At 41.9% G+C, this 22,280-nt stretch overlaps 1 protein-coding gene across 1 annotated transcript in view; it reads left to right on the forward strand.

Moving 5' to 3' along the window:
• tep1 (telomerase associated protein 1) overlaps window positions 1-22,018 on the forward strand; it is a 32,150-nt gene extending 10,132 nt beyond the window's left edge. Inside the window, exons 15-55 of the mRNA XM_011486029.3 lie at window positions 719-790; window positions 1,899-2,020; window positions 2,128-2,202; window positions 3,540-3,683; window positions 3,763-4,054; window positions 4,710-4,831; window positions 4,916-5,029; window positions 5,965-6,082; window positions 6,188-6,376; window positions 6,572-6,759; window positions 6,831-6,972; window positions 8,224-8,403; window positions 8,497-8,589; window positions 8,680-8,815; window positions 8,888-9,047; window positions 9,677-9,810; window positions 9,885-9,973; window positions 10,813-10,927; window positions 11,033-11,279; window positions 11,459-11,579; window positions 11,665-11,789; window positions 11,893-11,992; window positions 12,093-12,245; window positions 13,134-13,346; window positions 13,564-13,620; window positions 14,734-14,869; window positions 15,089-15,334; window positions 15,592-15,743; window positions 16,432-16,539; window positions 16,658-16,762; window positions 16,859-16,988; window positions 17,083-17,168; window positions 17,563-17,689; window positions 17,782-17,912; window positions 18,077-18,198; window positions 20,012-20,158; window positions 20,233-20,332; window positions 20,600-20,711; window positions 20,837-20,919; window positions 21,189-21,293; window positions 21,485-22,018. Coding sequence (XP_011484331.1) covers window positions 719-790; window positions 1,899-2,020; window positions 2,128-2,202; window positions 3,540-3,683; window positions 3,763-4,054; window positions 4,710-4,831; window positions 4,916-5,029; window positions 5,965-6,082; window positions 6,188-6,376; window positions 6,572-6,759; window positions 6,831-6,972; window positions 8,224-8,403; window positions 8,497-8,589; window positions 8,680-8,815; window positions 8,888-9,047; window positions 9,677-9,810; window positions 9,885-9,973; window positions 10,813-10,927; window positions 11,033-11,279; window positions 11,459-11,579; window positions 11,665-11,789; window positions 11,893-11,992; window positions 12,093-12,245; window positions 13,134-13,346; window positions 13,564-13,620; window positions 14,734-14,869; window positions 15,089-15,334; window positions 15,592-15,743; window positions 16,432-16,539; window positions 16,658-16,762; window positions 16,859-16,988; window positions 17,083-17,168; window positions 17,563-17,689; window positions 17,782-17,912; window positions 18,077-18,198; window positions 20,012-20,158; window positions 20,233-20,332; window positions 20,600-20,711; window positions 20,837-20,919; window positions 21,189-21,293; window positions 21,485-21,604 — 5,511 coding nt within the window. The 3' untranslated portion in view covers window positions 21,605-22,018. The remainder of the gene's footprint in view (window positions 1-718; window positions 791-1,898; window positions 2,021-2,127; window positions 2,203-3,539; window positions 3,684-3,762; window positions 4,055-4,709; window positions 4,832-4,915; window positions 5,030-5,964; window positions 6,083-6,187; window positions 6,377-6,571; window positions 6,760-6,830; window positions 6,973-8,223; window positions 8,404-8,496; window positions 8,590-8,679; window positions 8,816-8,887; window positions 9,048-9,676; window positions 9,811-9,884; window positions 9,974-10,812; window positions 10,928-11,032; window positions 11,280-11,458; window positions 11,580-11,664; window positions 11,790-11,892; window positions 11,993-12,092; window positions 12,246-13,133; window positions 13,347-13,563; window positions 13,621-14,733; window positions 14,870-15,088; window positions 15,335-15,591; window positions 15,744-16,431; window positions 16,540-16,657; window positions 16,763-16,858; window positions 16,989-17,082; window positions 17,169-17,562; window positions 17,690-17,781; window positions 17,913-18,076; window positions 18,199-20,011; window positions 20,159-20,232; window positions 20,333-20,599; window positions 20,712-20,836; window positions 20,920-21,188; window positions 21,294-21,484) is intronic.
• The last annotated feature ends 262 nt before the right edge of the window (window positions 22,019-22,280 follow it).

A 22,280-nucleotide genomic window follows, 5' to 3' on the forward strand; every position in this document is an offset into this window, starting at 1 on the left:
CTCATTCTGGTTCTTGTTCTGAGTCTGGCGGCAGCATTTTGGACTAACTGGAGTTGATACACACTCTGCCGTGAAAGGCATGTGTCATGTGTAGAGTGCGTTACAATGGTCCAAACGGGAAAACTAAAAGCGTGAATCACCATCTCAAGACATTTTTTTGATAGCAGAGGGGTTATCCTGTATAACCTATGTAGTTGCCAGAAACAAGATTTGACTACTGATTTAACATGCGTCTCCAAATTCAAATCTGTATCAAATATCACCTCCAGAAGAAGAAACATTGTTAGTCAGAGACTCCAATTTCTGAGCCACGCCATTTTGGGCCTCAACTGAACCAAAAATGATTACATCAGTTTTGCCCATATTCAATTGCAGAACATTTTGGGCCCTCCAGGTTTTAAGATCAGCAATGCAGCTAAGCCGAGTGTTTATGCTGAGGGACATTAGGTTGTGGTTTTGTGACCTCCCAGTCTCCGGTCGGACACTGTACCACTAGGCCACTGATCTGGTTTCCCTCCTAACGCACAGAAAAAGTCACAGGATCAATTCCCTTTTCTTTCCTATTTGATGGAAAACAGGTTTATGAAAAGTAGCGATGATAACATAAATGAGGTGAAAAATGCTTTTAAAGATAAATGATGAAATGAAAGATCTAAGAAGATGAGAATGGTTTTTCTTGCCTTGTTAAATAATTTCAATGAATAAATGCCTTTTACAGAAATGCTCCGATCTCAGCAGCGAGGATTATGACCTGACCTTCTATCGCAGGCTGTTCAACAAGAACAACAAGGTACGTTTTTCCAACCGTCGGTAGAGTTGACTGATTTGGGAGCAGATGAGTTTATGTAATGATGCCTCAAACACTCAGAACCAGAGAACCTGTGATCAGCTGTGACGCAGTGAGAGGACAGAGAGAGCTGGAAACTAACCAGAGGGGTCGATGCTGAGGACCAAAGAGGTGTTATGCAACAGATTTAGTTCTGGCATCTCCATAAAGTCCCACTTCGATCATCTTTTAATCTATTGTAAAGTGATCTGTTCATTATGATTATGCAGTTTTTAGTCCAAATAAAAAAAATGATAAAAACGTGTCGTTTTTGAGGACATAGTTTCTGCAGAGCGGCAGGAGTTCATCGGAAATTCACCTCTGATTTGTGGGTGGCTCTGTTGATTTGGAGCACCCCCACCCCTCCTCTCCCCATTGCTGAGAGCTCTCTGTTTACTCTCTCTCCCGCTAGCTTACAGCTCCTCACACTCCCAACCTAACATTACCGGTGGCGAGCAATATCTGAGCCTTCTTCCAGGTCACAACTTTGAAGATGAAGTGATATTTGACTATTTACAGTGAAACCAGAGAAGCACCAAAGACCAAAAAGCCATAAGTTCATGTTTTGTTTTCCATCAGTCTAACCTGGCAGCTATTGTAGATGGACACATTTGAACTAAATGAACTCATTTCACTTTATTTTTTTAAACCTTTTTTATGCTATAACCAATAGTTTGTGTTTTTTCCTGAAAGGGTAAGAAAAGTGTCTGTGTGTTGTGTTGGCATGGCAGCGACCTTTAAGGCTTTCGTGGGACAGGAAGTGACACGGGCTGCGTGTGAGTTTCTGGATCCCACAGAGAGAGGATTCTGTCTGCAGGATCTTTAGCTTTCATGCGGACAAAACGCGGATCAGTTAAGCTTCATTACTGTAAAAGTCCCAACTTTGATGGCTCTTCTGGGTTTCGTGCAGGCCCCATGAAGATCGAGCGGCGCTGCATTAGATGATCAGCTCGGCGCTTCTACATGCTTTTTTTAGCAGCTTCACTAAATGAAACACATTTACTCCTCTAACCTCCTTGCTTGTTTTCCTGTGACCGAGTTGTTGCTGTGATCACTCTCTGTTGCTCTTCAGCTGAACAACATCATCCACATCGCTAGACCCTGGATCACATCGGATCTCCAGTGGGAGCTGAGCACCTACAAAAAGGAAGTAAACAATGAAGCTCTGGAAGTGCAAATCTGCTTAACAGACAAGTAATCATCAGTCTCAGTTTTTCCCTCTTATCTCACGGTTTTGCAAAGACTAAATCTACCGCTGTGTCCCCTTCCTCTAACTTTTTTCTTTTAAATTCTGGGTTTAGTAAGTGTTACCACTCAGACGAGGCAGCGTCCAGGAACCTGGTGAAAATCAAAGGATTCAGTGATCAAATCCTGAGGTAAAAGGTTTATTTGTAGTTAAATCAAAAGCTGATGGCTGTAAACACTCTCACCGTCAGGATTGGTTGTTGTTTTTTTTTTGTTTTTTTTGCAGAGAAATAGTTGAACTCAACCAAGTAAATGATATTGGGTTTTTATCTCAGAAGTGATTTAAAAACAACAAAAATGAAGCTGCTTTATGCAGCAGCTGCTGTTGCTTTGAAAAAAAAGTGTTTTAGAAGCTTTTTCATTTCCCCTTTTCTGCCACTTTACTTGGAATTTTATATTTTCTATTATCTCGGCTGGCTACTATGTAGTTTTAGGCCAGGGCTGCTCATTTCTGGTCCTCCAGATCTACCACCCTGCCTGTTTTTCCGGATCTCTAAGCTCTGCTAACTAATAATTAGCTCAATAAGATGTCTCTACAATGTGACTGCAGGAACACACCTGGTCCAGGTAATCAGCAGCTGCAGTGCAGGGAGAGCTGGGAAACGGGCAGGGCGGTACGTCTCTAGGACCAGGATTGAGCAGGACTGTTTTAGTGTGTAGTTCAGAAGTGGATTCTTTGTAGATTGAGTTTTCACTCATTAAAGGGCCTATGCCATGCTATTTTTAAGCCTTTTAGTAAACTAAATCCAAGTATATGAAAATATATTACCTTTAGCATATTGAAGAACAAATTCTTCATCAGACATCAGTTATTTTCCTGAGCTCTTTTTAAACCCGGAAATAAGACGACTCGATCTGAGGCACCACCTTTAGCTCCTTGTGGGTGCCGCCCATTTTATGATGTCAGTGTAGAGCCGACCTCAGGGATTTGTGGGCATTTCACCAACGAAAACAAACAGCATCTGAACTTTGGCAAAAATGCATGAGCTTATTGTGGAACCTTATAAAAGCGTTTAGCCAATCACCGCTGGCTCCACGGAGAAAGTGTGTGTTAGCCTGGGGGCGGGGCTGGCAGTGCAGACTCTTCCTGGAAGGGGCTGTTCCTCATTATGTGATGTCACAATGTGAGGACCCACTTGTTTTGGTGGATTGGGAGGGGCTGGTGCTCAGACAGCAAGATTTTAGAGGAATACTCAGAAATGCCTGAATTAATCAAAATATCCCTTTGGGGTTTTTAGTGAGGAATGAACATTACAATTCACAGAAAAGCTCACAAAGTTGATTTAGCATGTTATTGGCTCTAACATCCAGTAGATTGTTTCTGTTATGAAGTTAACTCTTCAAGTCGCCCTGCTCGGTTTGATTTGCCCTTTTTTTCACAGAAATGATTTTATTTTATAAACTGCAGTAATATCAAAGCAGATGAGTTTAAGATAGCAGTACATTTATTTCGAAAATTTCAATTCAGGTTTGTGGCAGAACGAGGATCTTCCAGGTTGCTGGAACATGTAGAGAACTTGGACAAAAAGTATGAAATCCCACCACCAGAGGGAGCCAAAGGCCCAGAATCTACCAACAGCTTCCTGTCATTACCAGCCAGTCCAAAGTTAAGGTAGTTTATCCACTAGTAGAAAAGAAGAAACCTTTATTTGTTTCTATCCATTACTAGTATGCATGTGTTGCTTTTCTAGATGGCAAGGCGTTCGAGTGTTCATCTCCTCCACCTTCAGAGACATGCACGCAGAGCGCGACGTTTTAGTAAGGAGCGTCTTCCCTGAGCTCCGTCGCCGTGCCGTGCCGCACTGCCTCCACCTGCAGGAGGTGGAGCTACGCTGGGGCGTGACGGAGGAGGAGTCGGAGAGAGCTGCAGAGCTGTGCCTGTCAGAGGTGTGTCGCAGCCAGATGTTGGTGGGGATCCTGGGGGAGAGGTATGGCCAGGTGCCCCCCAGGCCCGACCTCCCCAAGCTGCCGCAGTACAACTGGGTAAGATTCATGAGACTGGATGTCTTTAAACCCTTCAGAACTGGTTTAATGAACTGTTTAAAGTCCCACTCTGATCATCATTTAATCTATTTTCATAGCATCTCAGTGGTCTTTCAATTATGATTATGATGTTTTAGTCAGAATCAATCAATCAATCAATCAATCAATTGCCCGTCTTTCCTGTTGCTTAGTGCAGAGGACTGGAGAGCCTGTGGCTTGCCCAGCGTACTTTCTACATAACAAAATCACACTTTTTCCAGCAGCATTTTTTTGTCTGCTCCTGATTCACAATGATTTGAACAAAGAAATACTCAGCATGTTATGTTACATGTTATGTTAATCTTAATTCATCTATTTCATGAGACAAATCCCACAAGAACATGTAGAAAACACCCAAACACAATTTTCTTTCGAGTAGATCTTTAAGTAAGTCATGAGCTTGATGGACCAACATGTGTCTGTCATTTTAACCATCATTTAAAGCTGATGTCATGCTGTTGCAAAGGTCACAGCTCAGAGTTTTGATCAAAACTGCATTTGACTAACATGATTTGAAAGCTTTCTGATGGTAAAGATGGTCTAAAAACACAGCAGTGTGGATCTTACTTGAAATGAGTTAGTTTTAAAGTTCTGAATTGTTTGTTTTTGGGTAAAGCTGTCATCTGCTCCAGCCGGTATGTCCATCACAGAGATGGAAATCTGCCAGTTCCAGGCTCTCTACCCTGACACCGCAAACCAGAGAATGCTCTGCTACTTCAGGGATCCAAACATCGTCAAGTGAGCAGGAGGATCCCAAACATCCATGCTTCTACCTTCAATACGATAATTATCACGTGATTATGTGTGTTATCCATAATTTAGATCAATTCCTGTGGCATGGAGATCAAACTTTGTAGCTGAATCAAAAGAAGCTGAAGAGAAAATAAAGTCACTAAAGACGAGACTTTCATCCAGCGGCGTCAAGGTCACAGAAAAGTAAGTTATTTCACTTTACGGCCGTCAGGTTGATTCTGTTAATTCACACAACTACACATCAGGGCTGCCCTTCACTGGAAAGAGGGTGCACGATGGGGCAGCGGTTTGCACTCTTCCCTTCACAGCAAGAGTTCAAGTTCGGCTGGGGGACCTGAAATAGAATCACCATTATTATTTTTTTTAAATAATACTAATTTTTAAATCAAGGTATGCTTTTTTATTTTGTGGTTGGTGTTTCTTTATACGGTTCATGTAGATTTTAATGGCTGTCATGGAGGCCAACAACAGTGTCCTCACGTTTTACAATAATTTTTGTCGACATGTTAAAGGGCCTATTATGCAAAATCAACTACTTGAGCTTTTAACAGTATTAAAGTGTTCATTCCTCACTAAAAACGACCTCAAAGCAGTATTGTGATTGGTTCCTGCATTTCTAAACATTCCTTTAAAAACCTGCTGTCTGAGCAGCAGCCCCTCCCATTCCACGAAAACGAGCGGGTCCAACATTGTGACGTCACAAAGTGAGGAACCGCCCCTTCCAGGAAGAGTCTGCGCTGCCACTCTGCTTACTCTGCGGAGCTAGCAGTGATCGGCTGACTACTTTCCTTTTAATATGAACAGTCATCCATCTTTGCAAAAGTTTGGATGTTTGTTTTCCGGAGTAAATCGCAGACACGTATCCGAGGCCTCGCGAAAGGCGGAGCCTCAGAGATCGAGTCGTTTTACTTCCAGATAGGGAAACTAGCTGCGAAAATAACTCGTATTTCATAAATACGAGTGTGCCAAAGGTAATATATTATCACATATATGGATATAAAAGGCTTAAGAATAGCCTGATAGGCCCTTTAAAAAACAACATAATTTAGAAAAAAAACCTGCTTGATTTACTGAAGGTTTTGCTGTGCATGTTGTTGTTTTTTTTGTTTTCCTCTCAGCTACTCCTGTGAGTGGGGGGGTGTTGTGGAGGGGAAGCCATATTTGAAAAACCTGGAGGACTTTGGTAGAACGGTGCTGGAGGATCTTTGGGCCGCCGTCCAAAAGACGTTTCTGGAAGTCTGTAACTTTTGCTGAGTCTCAGTTTCTTCTTTGAAATCACTAAGATGTTGCCAGTTTTGCCAGCTTGAACACATTCTAAGCTCATTTCATTCTGACTGGTAGAAGGGAGAGGCGGTGGAGTCCTCAACAGACGTGGTGGAGCAGGAGGTCCACCAGGAGGCGCTGCGCAGCCAGTTCTTCGGGAGAGCCAAGCTGCTATCGGCCGCTGAGGAGATGGTGAAGCAGGTCTGCCCCAAAGGAGGGATGGTTGTGATAGAGGCCGGACCTGGAGAGGGCAAAACAGTTTTCATGGTAAATGTAGTTCTGCCCTGTTGGAAATCCAAATCTGCTAATTATGTGGAAAGTGACAAAAGCAATATTATGATTTATTGTTTACATGAACAACATTTTTTTTTACCAGATAGCACTTTAAAAGTGTCCAGTGTTCAGTGTATGGACAATCTTTTCACAGCTGACTTCATCTTTTTCTATCCTCTTCTTTCAAAGGCGGCTCTGGCATTCGCCCTCAAAGCAGAGCTGCGGTCCAGACAGCATCCAGAGTGTGATGTCATATCTTACTCTGCCTCTGCCAGCCAATCAGCCTGCTCTGTCGAAAACCTCCTCCGATGTTTAGTTCAGTGGCTGAGAAAAGTGAGAGGCGCCAACGCAGACTCGCCTCTTCCCCATTCCTACAAGTGAGACATTCTCTGCAGATTTTTTGACGTGGTTCACTTCACCTCCTGTAATACCATCGTTTTTATCACAGAGATCTACTGTCAGAATTTCACTCCACCCTGAGCTCTGCTGAAAAAAGCAGACGTGTGGTGCTGCTGGTGGACGGAGCGGATCTCGTCCAGGATGGCAAAGGACGGCTCAGCTCTGACTGGATCCCGCAGCAGCTTCCTCAGGTCAGAAACCAAAAATCCCCCCCCAAAAAGGGAATAAGCGATAAAAAGGTCTCCTGTCATTGTTAATTGGACTCGTGTGTTTGTTGTTGTCATGCCGACAGCACCGCGGTGCACAGTGTGGCAGCAGCAGAAACGTTCTGTTCAAGGTTCCTTTTGAGTAACTGGCAAAAAAAACCCACATTAGCTACATCCATAGTTAGGAGTCTGAACGCTTCTGAAGTTTAGGAAAAACTCCATGTCTGATGATCAGTGCTGTTGAACACGCATGTGAGGGGATGTATGTATCAGAGAATGTTTGATTGGCCGTTCTGCATGTCAATCAAGCGACGTACCTCAAAGCGAGGATGATGACGGCAATATGTATTTTTTATCTCAATGTATTTTTAATGAGTTTTACATTACACAAAACACTGATGCATTAAATAGTTCCAAAAGTCTGAAAAACAAATGACTAAAACACGTATTTATAGTATTGTATGGCTAAAGTAGACAAAGTTAGTAAGTAAAAAAGAAAAAACTAATAATTATGATAAGTAAAATGCCCCGTACCAATACCCCCCCTTCTCTGTCACTACAACAGCCATGTCATCGCTCCATCACGCCAGGACCTGCATTGTGTAGTATCACATGCAGCTAAGCTGCTACAAGCTTGTACTAATGAAGAGCTGGAAGTGTTCTCAGAAAGGGACCCCTCAAATCTTCTAATGTGTCAAGAGACTTCTCCGGTTTTAAGCAGGACATGCAGGTGAATGAGACGGGGGAGAGGTACTTTCCATTTACGGCAATAAGTGGCAACATTTTTAAATATAGTTTTATTTGTTGTGTTTGTTTATTTGTGATGGCCCTGCGTTCTCCCCAGACTTCATTTGACCGGTCAGTCGCGATCGACGCATGTAAACCATAACTTCATAATCGGCATGAGTCCAGTTGTTTCTGAATGGAGCTGCTGCTAAAATTCACCTGAACTGAACACAAAAGGATGTTTTAAAAGTTTGTGCTGATGCCTGGTCTTCCAGTCAAATCTGCTTGTTTCCTCTCTAGCACAGAGCTGTCCAGTCCTGGAGATCTACCACCCTGCCTGTTGTACAGTTCTCTGTTCAGTGCTTTTTCAGACGTCTCCTCCTTCTGACTCACTAAACTCACCTGCACGAAGATCTGGAAACAGGCAGGGGGGCGGATCTGGGGTCCAGGGTTGGGCAGTCCTGCCCCGCCACATCAAGGGTCAGTTTTGAAAGGTACACTGTTCCTCAGGGTGTGTGTCTGGTGATCAGCATGGCTTCCAAAGCAGCTCTCCTGCAAACGCTGACAAAGAAAAAAGGGGCGGTCCTATTCTCCCTGGGACCGCTCAGCATGCCAGACAGGAAGGAGATCGTTCAGAAGGAACTCGGTGCTTTTGGGAAGAAACTCAGTGACTCTGCGTTCAACAACCAGGTTCTGTTTACCACAAACACAAAATGAGAGTGTTGACACTGTTCTTTGCTAAACATCCTTATTTCCTCACCAACCTGTATTCTGTGTGTCCAGCTCCAAACTTTGATAACAAAGAAAGGAGCAGTGAGTCCTCTCTTCCTGCGCTTGGCCTGTGACGACTTGAGGAACTTTGCCTCCTTTGACAAGGTATGAACCTCGTCGTGAGGTAAATGGATTACAAACCCGACCGTGGCGTCGATGAGAACGACCGCAGCTTCCCGTTTCTGTGTGCAACAGCTGAAGGAGAGCCTGGATGCTTTGCCGCCGTCCCTGAAGCAGCTGGTGCAGCACAGCTTGGAAAGACTGTGCTCGCTGCACAGAGGCATGCTGGGACTGCGCTGGGCCCTGGCGGCTCTCACCGTGAGCAGCACTGGTAAGATGTCTCAAGTTTTTATGGGAAAGTATTTCCTGGACTGAATGCTTAGATTCTCGGATTGATTCCCAGGTCTGAGGGAGAGAGACTTGTACGTCATCCTGAACATTTGCAATGAGCTGTCTCTACGCGGCGAGGAGGTCACATGGCAGGACGTGCTTCAGCTGTTCAGGAAGCCAACAGGTCGTACTCCTATGGCAACGTTCACCCGATTGGTGCACAGCTTACATAGGTATGAGAGGTTCATATTCTTACAACTATCATTTTTTTCCTGTGTTTTCTTTCTTTATCATAGTATCTCCCTACAATTTTTGGTGCTGAACTCCTTCTATAATTTTTCATCTATTTTAACCATCCAACTATTAAAATGTTCAGCTTTTTCCAGCTATGACTTCTGCTCCTTCAAATCCATGAACTTTTTAAGATATTCCAGGATTTCCAGGATATTTGGCTCCATTGAAATCCATGGGGAATCCTTGGTGCAGAAGCTCGCTGGTTCAATACCCGGCATTGGCAGTTTTCCCAAAAATATTTTTTTTGTTATTGTGCAGTTCTCTCTTCATTTAAGGGTAACTTTGATAATTTCTTTATTTAATTTCCCCCCGCCAACTATTACCCTTTCAATTTCATTTTCATTCAGCAATACAGCATTCAACCCTGCATTTTCTTCTGGAAATGCAGCTCTTGCTAGTTCAATTTAATTATTATTATTTCCTCTAATATTTACATACTTGAGGAGCTCCTATAAACAGAGTTTTTTAACCACTCAGATCTGTCAAATGAAGTATGATAGTTTAGAGCATGAGTGATTTACATTTGAGGTTGTGCTTTTTGGTTTATAGTTTGTCTTCTCTCCTGCAGTCTGCTTGCTCCATCTCAATGCCACGACACTGACGACCTGCTAGCTGTAAGTAATCTGGAGGTGAGACAAGCTTTTGAGGATGTTCTCCTCCCAGCAGAAAGCGACAGAGCCAGGGCTCACCTCATATTGGCAGGTAAGTCAACATCCCTAAAACTCCTCCTGTGGTGCGAGTTGCTCATCGTTCTTACTCTAAATGTAACTCCACAGCTCATCTGTGGGCCGTGGCGGATCCTCAAAGACGAGATACGTTCTTTCACTGCGAGGCCGACTCCATCATGCACCTGCCTTCAAGCCTGGTATGAGATCTACAGCCATTCTGCCAGAAACCCCAAATGATCAGAGAATAAAGGGGTTTTCTTTACTTCATTCAGAAACACGTTTGTTTTACATACTTTTGGGAGCTGGTCCGGCATTTAGAAGAGAAGGGCAGACAACTCCACATAAAATGCAGACAACTCCACCAGATGAACATTTTAGGAAAACAATAGTATTATGTTCTCTTTAGCACTGGCTGTGAACGTTTCTTTTCTTTTCGGAGCATCAACCTCCGTATCAAGAACCCTCTTCGCTTTCATGCGGATCATTTTCCTGGAGACACGCCCACCTTTCCGTCTTTTCTTAATAATCCATGTTCAAGCAGTTTTTCTAAATCGTTGGTCGCTTTCTTTACATCTCCACCACGCAGTCGGTTTGCTTGTTGCTCCCTTTTCTGCAGCCGTCTTCTCAATCTCCCCCATCTGCTTGCGCCATTCTCAGAAACGTTTAGGATCCAGCCCAAATGTGGAACAGATTCCTCACCAGAATGTTTTTTGGCGTATGCCACCGCACCAAGTTTAAACGCTAAATGGATTGAGCGCTCTTGGCCATCGGTGCCCTGGATGGCTACCACAGACACTCGGTGTCTGCACAACTGTGCACCATTGGAGACCAGCATCTAACAGCGTCTAGCACCTGTTAGACCCAAAGTTAATTGGAAACCGGCGTCAATTAGAGATGGGTCAGAATTGGAAAATGTACGGTAATTGAAGGGAACAGATAGCCTGTTCAGAATAACTTTCTGTATTTTTCTGAGATAAATCCTGTTCTCGATGACGACCTCTGAAGCTTAACTCCTGTCTGTCTGACTTTAATTTAGATCCAAAGTGGGCAGCTTGAAGTGGTTCATTCTCTGCTCTCCAGCTTTTACTTCCTGTACGCTAACGTAAGCCACGGCCTCGTGCACCACATGATGGAGACATACAGCTTATATGGTGAGAATGTTTTGGAAAAGGTCCTTTAGGCTCTGAGATGTGCTTCTTTTATGTTGATGAACAAAACCTAAACAAGTCTTTGTACTTTGTTCTTGTTTTCTGCAGACCAGAAGCGAGCATCTGCACGGTTCCACCTCCCAGCTGCTCTTGAGGAGCGTCTGGAGGATTGCCGGGGTTTCCTGCGGCGCCATGCCTCCACGCTCTCCACCTGGCCCGCTGTTTTTATCCAGCAGGCTCTCAACGAGCCTTCGCACACCTCTGTCCACTCCTGGGCTCAGCAGCTGGTGGAGAAGGAAGGAGTTCGGGTGGTCCAGTGTCTGAATAGCAGCAACAGTCCTGCTGCAGAAAGCAGGTGATTGCATTACCGTCAGTGTGTTTTCATCCCAGTGGAAGTCAGTGCCTGAACACTGTTTCTTTAGTGAAAGGTTTGATTTTGTTTTTTCCCCTTCCTATTTTCTGTCAGATGACAGATTGGTTCAGATCATTTGTTTTACTGCATTGCAGAAAACAATAAAACCTTTTTTTTTGTAGTGAGCTGGTGTCGACCTTCTCCTCTCGTCCCTCCTGTGTGGTTCTGAGCCCGGACGGGCAGATGGTGGTGGTTGGTACCGGACAGGGAACGCTGCACATCATCAACACGCAGACTGGACAGGTTGGGGGATCCGTTTTCCTCTAGAAATGTTCTGTCACACATTCACTTTTGTGTTTTCCAACATGTGTTGATAATCTGTGAGCAGGAGGTAAAGTCGCTGGTGAGCAGCTGCGATGGCATCTCGAGCTGCGTTTTTCTGAAGGATGGGCAGCTCGCCACTACCTCCTTTGATGGACGAATGGAATTGTGGGACGTAGAGAACGGATGCAGGTGAGAGGATGCCTGATTGTTAGTTACCTCAGTTTCTCTGACTCCTATTTTGATTGAAGGCCTAGTAAAAGATGTTTTCACATGTCTGACGTTGGCTCTTTAGGACCGCTCTCATCACTTGCCACACTAATACGATAACAGGAAGTGACATCACTCCAGACAGGAAGCATCTTGCAACTGTGTCCCTCGACTTCACGCTGAAAGTAAAATGCAAACAGATCATCTTAAACGTCATCTGTTCTGTTTTGTCTTGGTGTTATTGCATTTGATCAGGTTTAAATGAGAAACCTTTTTCCCCCTCAGATGTGGTCATCTAAATGTCAGGAGGTGGCCTCTTTGAGCAGCAGCAGCCCTCTGAACTGTGTGACCTTCGATCCGGAGGGTCGCCTGCTGGCCGCCGGCTGTTGGAATGGAAACGTCATCATGTGGAACTGGCTCCAGAATAAAGTGCAAAAGGTTGGTAATGCAAAGCTCTCCTATAGTCTCTATGCATCCTCTACAGCTGCAAGCATTTCAGCAGGCACTGTGACCGATTCTAATCAGATTACAACCTGTTCAAATGTTCATTCTCCTACTAATTTAGTATAATATGCAAGGTACTAGCTATGACTTACAGACCCACTCCGATCATCTTTAGATTTAATTTTTAAAGTGTTCCCAGTGGTCTTTTAGTGATGATTACGCCATTTTTAGCCAAACTCAAAAAACCTGAGTCGTTTTCAAGGACATAGTTTCTGAAGAGCAGCAGGACTATTTGCGCAGAGTAACCCTGACCTCTTTTCCCATCATCCCTTTGTTTACACTTTTTCCAGTTAGCGCACAGCCCCCCACACCTCCAGCCTAACATTAGCGGTGTAACAAAAATTGAGCTATCCAGTCGTACAGTTTAGATCCAGATTCCAGCTCAGACGAGGAAAACAGACATTCATTGATTCATTTGTCTGCAGGTGGATGCATCAGAAAATGCATCGACATATTTTCTACATCACAAATACCATCTTTTTCCAACTGCGTTTTTCGTCTGCTCCTAAATCACAATGATTTGAACAAAGCTTACTTTTCTTTATATATGTCCTATTTCATCAGAAATTCTAAAATGTTAAATACAATTTTTATCAGAGGGGTTCTTAAAATAAACACATTTTTATCTGAAAGCCATTTTTAAAGAAGATTATTCGCAAAGTACATTTGCTTTATTACATTGATGCACGTATTTCTTACTAAAAATGACCTAAATATTAAAATGTTTTCTATGATTTCTTTGTATTTCTCAGCAATCAAACAGAATTGTATTTTGGTTGCTACCACGAGTTCTAAACGTCAGACGTTTCCCTCGTTCCTCAGCTTCTGTGCGGTCACCAGCGATCAGTGCACAGTCTGTCCTTCTTTCCCTCGTCCTCCATGCTCTGTTCCGGCTCCGTGTCTGGGGAGGTGAGGGTGTGGTCCGTGCCCACCTCCACCTGTGTGGGATGCTTCCAGGCTCACTGTGGAGCTGTGGAGGCCTTCACCTTTTTGGAGGGAGGAGCCATGCTTCTCAGCGCTGGTGCAGATCACACTGTGAGACATCATCATCCTTCTTCCTCTTCCTCCTTTCTCATCATGTCAAAACTTTCTTTGCATTCATGTACTGTAACCACTCAGTCTCTGTGACCTTAATGAATTAGACACAACTGAACTTTATCTCTCTGAGTGCCTTTTATTTTCTTTTTTGTCTTCAGTAGAAGTTTTCTTCAGTGCTGTTTTTGACGAGTGCTTCATCTGTTTTTTAAAACAGCTCCAGCTTTGGTCCGGAGGACTGGGACGCTCAGTTGCTGCTTTAAAAAGTGATGAAGTAAGTTCTGATTATGGTAGATCTTCTGGCGAATAATAACTATGGTTGTAATCTATCTGATCTATCTGAGGCAGAAGTGAAGTTAAATTGAAACAATTTTTATTAATGTTATTGGTCAAAGTGAGATAAATGGATAATCAAATCTGATCAATATTGGAAAATGTCATTTGGATTGAGGCATGTTGGATTTATTTTACTATAAGATCCAACCAGATCCATCTGTCTGAGGCAAGTTGTAAATCAAATCGACCTATACCATAATGAAACAGTTTAAAATAAAAATTAAAATACAGTTTGGATTCAGACATGGTAGGTTTAATGAACTAAAATGGTAAAACGACCAGTGGAAAACACACATGTGATGTCATGAACACGGATCAGTCCATCATTCCAGTCCAATGTGTGGAAACACTTTGAATAAAGTCATGTGACCATCCAGAGTTCTAGAATGTTCTAAGAATGTTCCCTATGGATTCTATGGATGTGGAAAAACAACAGTGGACTGAACTTTAGGAAACTAAAATGTGAATGAATTTTTCATTAACTGTTGTTTACTTGTTTGTTTTTGTACACATATTTGATTGACACCTGATTATTTTGTAATAATCTGGAAAACTTCACCTGCTCTGTTCAGTAGCAGCTATTTCTCTCTGAGTCACACTGGTGGAAGTTTTGGATAAAGATGTTCTGGATCCATTTTAAGTCAGTAAATCGGATCGTTTAACATTAATCGATATCGACTAGGAATTGTATTGGCAACCACAAAATATGATTTGAATGGAATTGTTGCTAAAAGCTTGAATGTATTTGGAATGCAGTTGTTGTTAAAACAGTTCCATTCATTGCAGCCCTAATTATATATAAATTACAAATGTTAAGTTAAAGCTGATTCTTTATCCAAAGCGTCCTTTAAAGAGAGACACAATAAAGGCCTAGAAAATGGGATGGGCACTCCCATCAAATTATGACAGAATCCAAAAAATCAAGTATGGAGGAGGTGTGATGTCCTCCAGCGGATCAAGGAACAACTGGATGAGTTTGGATGAGTGTGTTTAGTGCTGAACGTTTTACTAAATCATTCTGGATCCCTGGAATAAATGCTTTTATTTCCAGTGTGAGCAGGAACCTCCTCAGAAGAAACCAAAGTCTGTAAAGGCTGAACCCGTCCCTCTGTGTGTGTCTGTGAATGGAGGCCAGGCTGCGGTGGGTTACCATGGCGATGGCATCAGACTCTTCAGTCTTGATTCAGGTGCATCACAAAGCTTGAATGTATTTGGGTCATTTATTTTTCAGCATCTTACAATCATTGCAATGTCGGATTACTGCACACGCTTGACGAAATCTGACTGTATGATCGGAGAATTAATGTGTTCTAACAAACGCATCAGTCAATAATTTGCACTTTAAAAAAAATCCTTTTTCTTTGCAGAAATATTACTAAATAGCTAAACAAACTTTTTGTTTGCAGGCGAGGAGATCTGGGCCTCCAAGGACCTCCGTGTGTCCGTGCACTGCATGCAATGGGTGGTTGTGGACACCGAGTCCACAGAAGGGGAACTGCTGGTGTCTGGAGGAGGAGAAAAGTGTCTGAGAGTTTGGAAGAAACAAAAGGAAACCATGACGGAAGCACTGACCAGTCTGAAAACGTTTGGGATTCAAACAGGAACAGTCCTGGCGATGGCACAAAACTCTGTTTACCTGGCCACAGCTTCAGGTGGGGATTATTAGGATTTCAAGGAAAAAGAAAGTTTTGGCTCGAGGCAAAGCTTCTCACGTTTTGGTTCACTTCTATAGAAGATTTATTTTAACTCGGGTAAAAAAAAACAACCTAAGAGTCATTATTGACTAAACTATATGAAAACAAGAAAAATGTGTATGTTTAAAGTAAAATGACATTTAGATTTAAGTGTTGTTTTGTTAATATTTTTTTTTTCTTTTGTCCTCTGTGACTCTATCATCTATCATCTTTAGATGACTTCACCATTGTGCTGTGGTGTTTAAGTGACCTGGCACTTGAACGCACCACGTATGCTCATGCGGTGCTGAGAGGTCACAAAGGTGGAGTCACTTGTCTGACTTTTAGTCCTGATGAGTCACAGCTGCTGTCTGGTGGAAAAGATCAGGTATATGTGCAGCTCTTCACTAAACAAAACTTTAAATGCATGAAAAAAATCAAATGATAAATGGGTTTAATGTAAGAAAAAAGGCTCGTAGAATATTCTAACATTGTCTCTTCAATAAAGTTTTGTTGTATTTGAAGTGATACTCAAAAAATTCTATGGAATTAAAACATTTTTTTATGAGAAGAATGATGATTTCTTTAGTACGTCAGAATCATCAAGAGCGTAAAACGAGGCCTTCAAGTCAGAAGGAAACGTTGGAAATTCCTGCTTTGAAATCAGTTTCTCGGCTAAGGAAAGTGACACGTAGATCCCAGAGCAGCTTAAATGTTTCACACTGATGGAATGTCTGTTTTCAAAGAATATAATGACTCTATTATCTAACAGAACAATAGATGGTCAACACAAAAAGGTTATGGTCCCACATGAGGCTAATGTGTTGCTAAAGGGGATTAGCAGCTGTGTTGCATTCAATAAATTGAGGGTTTTTGCTCTTCTGAACCACAAAACCCTGATTATTATTATTATTTATTTTTTTAGAAGCCCCTAAAGTTAAATTATAATTCTCCTTTGAGAATGTTTGAAAGGACTATTGTCTAAATCAGTGAATTTTCCCTTGACGTGATGCTTATAGGTGGTTCAGTCCATGTTTTCAGTTCACAGCTGATCTCTTCTTGTGTTTTGGTTTCAGTCTCTGATAGTTTGGCAGGTGAACTCCTCTCCTCCGGTCGTCTCCAAGTCGCTCCTTCGTTCCCATAGAGACTGGATCACAGGCTGTGTTTGGACATCAGACTGCATGGTAAGCTCCTGACATTGAAGAAATGCAAACTTCTGAGCCTCAGTTCAGTCATTTTTCCATGTTGTACGAGAACATTTGCTGTTATGACTCTAAAAATCTTTTTGTTTTGTTTTTAAAGATGAGCTCTTCCAACGACGGTAGACTATGTGTATGGGATGCAGAGGCAGGTGTCTGCATCAGAGAGATCTCCTGGAGGAATCCACTCACCTCCATCTGCTCCCAGGTGAGCAAACGATCCGCCTTTCCATCAGAGAGATGACGGCGTGCTTTTTGATTGGATAGCGGTACCGTTTTTTGACGTTTTTCCTCATGCGTTTAGGGACGGAACGTGATCGCCGGCTGCTCAGAGGGAGCCCTCCATGTGTGGAACTGGGAGACGAGCACAGAAGTCTGCCACATATCTGCTCACAGGCAGCGCATTCACCACTGCAGTCTGCTCACAAGCGCTGGTAGAAAACCCAAACGGGGCTCCCTGTCATTTTTAACTGCACATGGAGTCAGTCCCACTTGTGTCTTACTTTGATTTCTTGGTTCATTTTTAAGGCAAGAAGGAAGAAGTGGATTCTGAGGAGCTGACCGTTTTCACAGCGTCTGATGATGGCAGCGTACGGATTTGGAAGCCTTTAGAGGTCTGAGAAGTGAAGACCCATCAACACATTACTTCTTATTACTTATCATTTTCCCCCAGATAATGACTTTTATATATTTTATTATTTATCTTTTGCCTTAAACGTTGAATGATATTTATTGTGTGCGATGTCATCCAAGGGAGGGGTGAATATGTAGAGCTGGTGTGTTTGTGGGTGTGAGTCTGTGATCCAGACAGTACTGTTTATTTACTTGTTTTTTTCTGTTTTTATTGTTTCTTTTCTACGTTTGTGAACGTCTGATACAGAGGACCCTCTTGAAAACGAGATGTTACATCTAAAGGAGCTCATCCTAATCTTTAAATGTTTAAATAAAATAAAAATAGATACGCAGAAGGTCATGCATTGTTGCCTTCTCACTTGTTTTTTCTTCCAGATGGATCACTTCTGCAGCTTCGATGGTCACAGCGGGGCAGTTTGTGGAGTGGTCCATAAGGAAGGACTCCCAGAATTCCTGACGGTATCTGAGGACTGCTCCGTCCGACGCTGGACCTGGACTGCAGGTACGCCGCTCAGATGTTCATGTGAGCACGTACTCGGCGCCCTCTGTTCTTGAGCTGTTCGTGAGGACTGACTGGAGTGTGTTTGTGCTCAGAGAGAACGTCCAACCTCAACAGCAAAATCTCAACGTTGCGTTTCTCCGAAACCGAAGATTTGCTGCTCGCTGGTTATGAATCTGGTTTGCTGGAGTTATGGCAGCACAACACAACAATAGTCCGCAAGCAGGTGAAGCAAATGCATGAAAAAGTTTCAGCCAAAGTACTTTTCTATTTTACTTCCATCTAATTTTTGATTGTTTCCCTCGCCTCTTTTAAACTTCATTGTTCCTGAACTACACTTGTGTTTATCATATTACATGATGGTTCTAATCATATGTTTGCGTGTGTCAGGTATCAAACAGCGCCATCGTTGCAGCCTGCTGCATGCCGAACAGCGAGTTTGCCGTCAGCTACCAGAAAGATTTAGTCGTGGATGTTTGGAAACTGGTTTCAAACCAGCAGTCCAGAATGAGGTACGTCACATAAGTCGCCAGGCCTAACTGCTCTCTACCACAATCTCCATGAGAGCTTCTTATGGAGTTTATTATAGATCAGAGATGTGTATCGCCTGATGAACCGTCAATAGTTTTAGCTGTCATGAAACAAAATTCAGTTTGACTAAGGGGTTTTTCAGGACTCTGGTATGAAGGACAGCATTGAGATCTTGTCTTTAAAAGACCCACTCCAATGAAAAAGTGTTGTTTTTGGTGTTTTTAACATGTTCTTGTAGCATTTTTCTGATAATGGAGGACTTACATGAAGAAAATGAGGATTAAAAAGGCATTTCTGATTATTTCTTTATTCAAATTGTGTATTGGGAGCAGATGAAAAATTCCAGTTGGAAAAAGCATAAAGTTACTGACGAACTACAATCAGAGGGCAACAAGATTCTAATGCATCCACCTGCAGACAAATGGATCCATGAACGTCTTTGTTTTCCTCGTCTGAGCTGCTATCTGGATCTAAACTGTATCTGACTGGATGGCTCTGATATTGATCACCTTTTTTGTTGCAACACTAATGTTAGGTTGGGGGTCTGGGGAGCTGTAAGCTAGCAGGACAGAATATAAACGAGGGGATGATGGGAAATGAGTGCTTTAAAAATAAAACCAAATATGATGTGGATTCATGACCATTCATTTCCACTTGATATGGGCGTTATCAGACATGTAAAAAGGTTTCTACTGTGTTCATGTGATCTTAATTATTTCATATTAATTAGCAATGTTTGTGTCTTGGCCATTTTTTTTTACTAAAAGGAAATTACAAATTAGGATTTCATGAAATATTTTCTGTTTTGACTTGAATTTCAGTTTTTATATTAGGAGTGGAACCTATGTAATGCAGACCCAAAAAAGTAGAATGTCATGGAAAAGTGTGTCTATTTCCATAATTCCATTAAAAAAATAAACTAATAGAACATAGATTCAGGGCCCAGTGTTTAACTGAATTCGACTGTTTATTTTTACATAAATTGGGGTTCCAGCTGATGAAACCCACAGAAACCGGATTTCAGAAAATTGGAAAACTGTGGAGAAATCAAGACAGAGATTCTGATCACATCAAATCAATCAAAATAAAGTCTTTTCAAAAGGATTTGTCCACCTTCAATTCTTCAACAGTCTGGGCAGGGCCCGGTCCTGCTGGAAGATGAAATCTGCTGCCACACTTTGTCCTTCCAGACTTTCTGTTGATCTGCTTGGACACAGAGCTCTGTGAACAGCCAGCCTCCTTAGCTTTAGGACCTTTAGTGGCTCATCCAGACTGTGGAGGTGATCAGTGATGGTCTTCTGGCTGTTGGCAAACAGAATGGTGCATTAACACCTCCCCTTGGTCTGGAGTTTGGGCCAAGGGCTTTATTATGTTAATAGATTTGATAAGTCCTACTCGAGGCAATTTATAGTCACCCCATCTGGCATGTCTTCCTTAAAAACTGTGTACTGAGAGAGTTGAATCAAACTGAACAGTTTACTGACATGTGCTGTGCAGGTGCTTAGAGTTTTGTAGATGATCCGTTGATGAAAGTCAGTTTTAAATATTTATGTCCTTCAAGGTTTGGGCAGATTTCTCATATTCAGAAATTCTGCTTTTGTGGGTTTTATGAGCTGGAACCTCAATTTATGTAAAAAAAATAAAATAAAATAAAAAATACTTGAAACCAATCAACCAAGTGGGGACTGCATCTATTTTCTAGAAAAGCTTCTTTGGATTTTGTTCTCCTTCAAAAAGTGAGAGGTTCCATCTGTTTTGGTCCATAATAACTCCAACTTCTCCTGTTTCTTACAGTCTGATCAAAATATCTTCTTACAAAGTGACGGAACCGGTAGCGCACCTCCTCTACTCCACCCAGCTGATCAGTGTGACCAGTTCAGGAAGTATCCAGTATTTACTGGCTGAGAATGAGGAGGAGATTTGGAGCACCTGTAACAATGCGTACGTTCATTTTTAAATGTTTTCTTCTCACGCTCATGGAGGGTAAGTTCTGAACAGAAACTTCTGCTCCTCAGTTGGCACCAAAAAGTCCGTATTCTGGATTTTTTTCACAATGATCCAAAAAGCCTGTGGGTGATTGGAGAGTCAGACGATGAGGTTCACATCGGATTCATTGTGAGTTTCATTTGGATGTTTATCCTTTTGATGGAACATGAGCTCCTGAGCTTCATCATGAGTTTGTTTCATATTGGAGCGAATGATGCTTCTTTATTTGATGTACTTTTAATGTTTGTGTATAAAACTTGTTTAATAAATACTCTCCGTAATTATACCCATTTTTGTTTTACAAATCCTTGAAACGTCTTTAAAATAAGGAAGTTTAAAAATGTTGCTTATAAGATTTGTGAGTAATTCCTATTTGTTTTTTAACTCTGTTTCCAGTTTGACATGGGCCTGAAGAATGACATCTATTCCTCCTTCAGCAATGTGACCATCAGTTTTAAGGAGGACGAGAAGGCCGGCAGCCCCATCACTGCCGTCTCAATGGACAAAGGTACTAAATCTGTCCCAAAAATAGCAGCAGCTTACGTTTGTTCATTTCTTTTAACTTTATCTTTTATCTCTAAACCTTGAAGTGGTAACTTTAGACAGAATTTTTCACTTTGTGTGTTTTGTCAGACTTTGTGGTGTGTGGCGACATGGACGGCAACATGTGGTTCAACCAGCAGCCAAACATTTCTTCATGGAGCACAAGAAAACCAGTAAGAAAAAAGAAAAGAAAGTTGGTTTTACAGCAAATTTCCTGGATGTTTTTACTACATGGTTCTCTTTTTAAAGCAGTTTTCTTTTGCATTGGTTCTTGTGTTATAACTAAACTGGTAAAAAAAAAAAAAATCCTAGAAATTGTAGTGTGAACTCATTCTTTATTAATCCAATGCATCAATATGAACATGTCAGGTTATCATTAGCCATTTTAAACAGTCTGGCAGAATAACGGTTGGTGGTGATAACGCAGATGTTTTGTGGTCAGGCTCACACTGACAGGGTCAGCGGGTTAAAGGTCACCCCCAGCACCATCATCTCCGCCTCCTACGACCGAACAGTCAAGGTTTGGGACAGGAGCACCAAGAAACAGGTGCGTCGCTCTTTTCACGGACTTTTGGGAGTTTTATTTAAGAACCAAAACAAAAGGGAATAATAATGTATTTCAAGTTTTCGATCTAGAGCAGAGAAAGTGCTTTAGGGTTTTATTAATTTAATGAACTTTTTCTAAATGGAAAATGGGTGTGAAATGAAAACGCTCTTCCTCTTTGTCTCTCCTCTTAGCTGGGCATGTTTGTGTGTGGAGGTCCAGTCCTGCTTCTGCAGGTGAATCCCAGAAACCCCGGCGAGCTGGTCTGCGTTGACGGTCAGGGGAAGCTGTTCCTGCTCTCCTGGAAACGATGAGGATTCTTCTCTGAGTGCTTTCATGACCTGAAACTGGTTCACATAATCTGTGCTGATACCAAAGATTGTCAGAAATGGTTTGTTTTCTGTGGGGTTTAAATTAGAACATGAAATGATTGAGGATCTATTAAGTAAATTGGAACTAAGTTGTTTTTTTTTCCTATCAAAGGTAAATATTTGTTTAACGTTTTGGTGTTTGTTCAGAAAAAGTTTTTTTTTGAAAATTGAGTTATTTAATTTTTGCACATTATCAGAATAATGTATAGTTCTTTTAGAAAAATAAGTGGGTGCAGACTTTTTTTCCTCTTTTTTTTAATTAAAGAAAAGCCTCTAAACAAGTTTGCATCAGGATTTCAGCACTACACAGTTCCACATAAAAGTGCAATAAAGATGACTGAGAGACACTTTTACTTGATTCAGCCTTTCTTTATGCTTTTTTATACACAATCATTACAACACTGAATACTTTGGCTACATTTCCATACAAGGATTTTCATAGTAGATCATTCTTTCAGACTATTTTAGTGAACTCGTAAAACACATTTTGGAGAACTTAAGTTTCCTAATATATGAAGTGGTAAATGTTGCACAACAGCTCATCGTTTAGCAAAAACTAGTCCGTACTACAATTCTACTTTAGTTTATACTGAAGGTGGAGCAGTATACTTCATGTTTA

The sequence above is a fragment of the Oryzias latipes genome, chromosome 17 (genome assembly GCF_002234675.1).
Source record: "Oryzias latipes chromosome 17, ASM223467v1".
NCBI classification, from domain to species: domain Eukaryota; kingdom Metazoa; phylum Chordata; class Actinopteri; order Beloniformes; family Adrianichthyidae; genus Oryzias; species Oryzias latipes.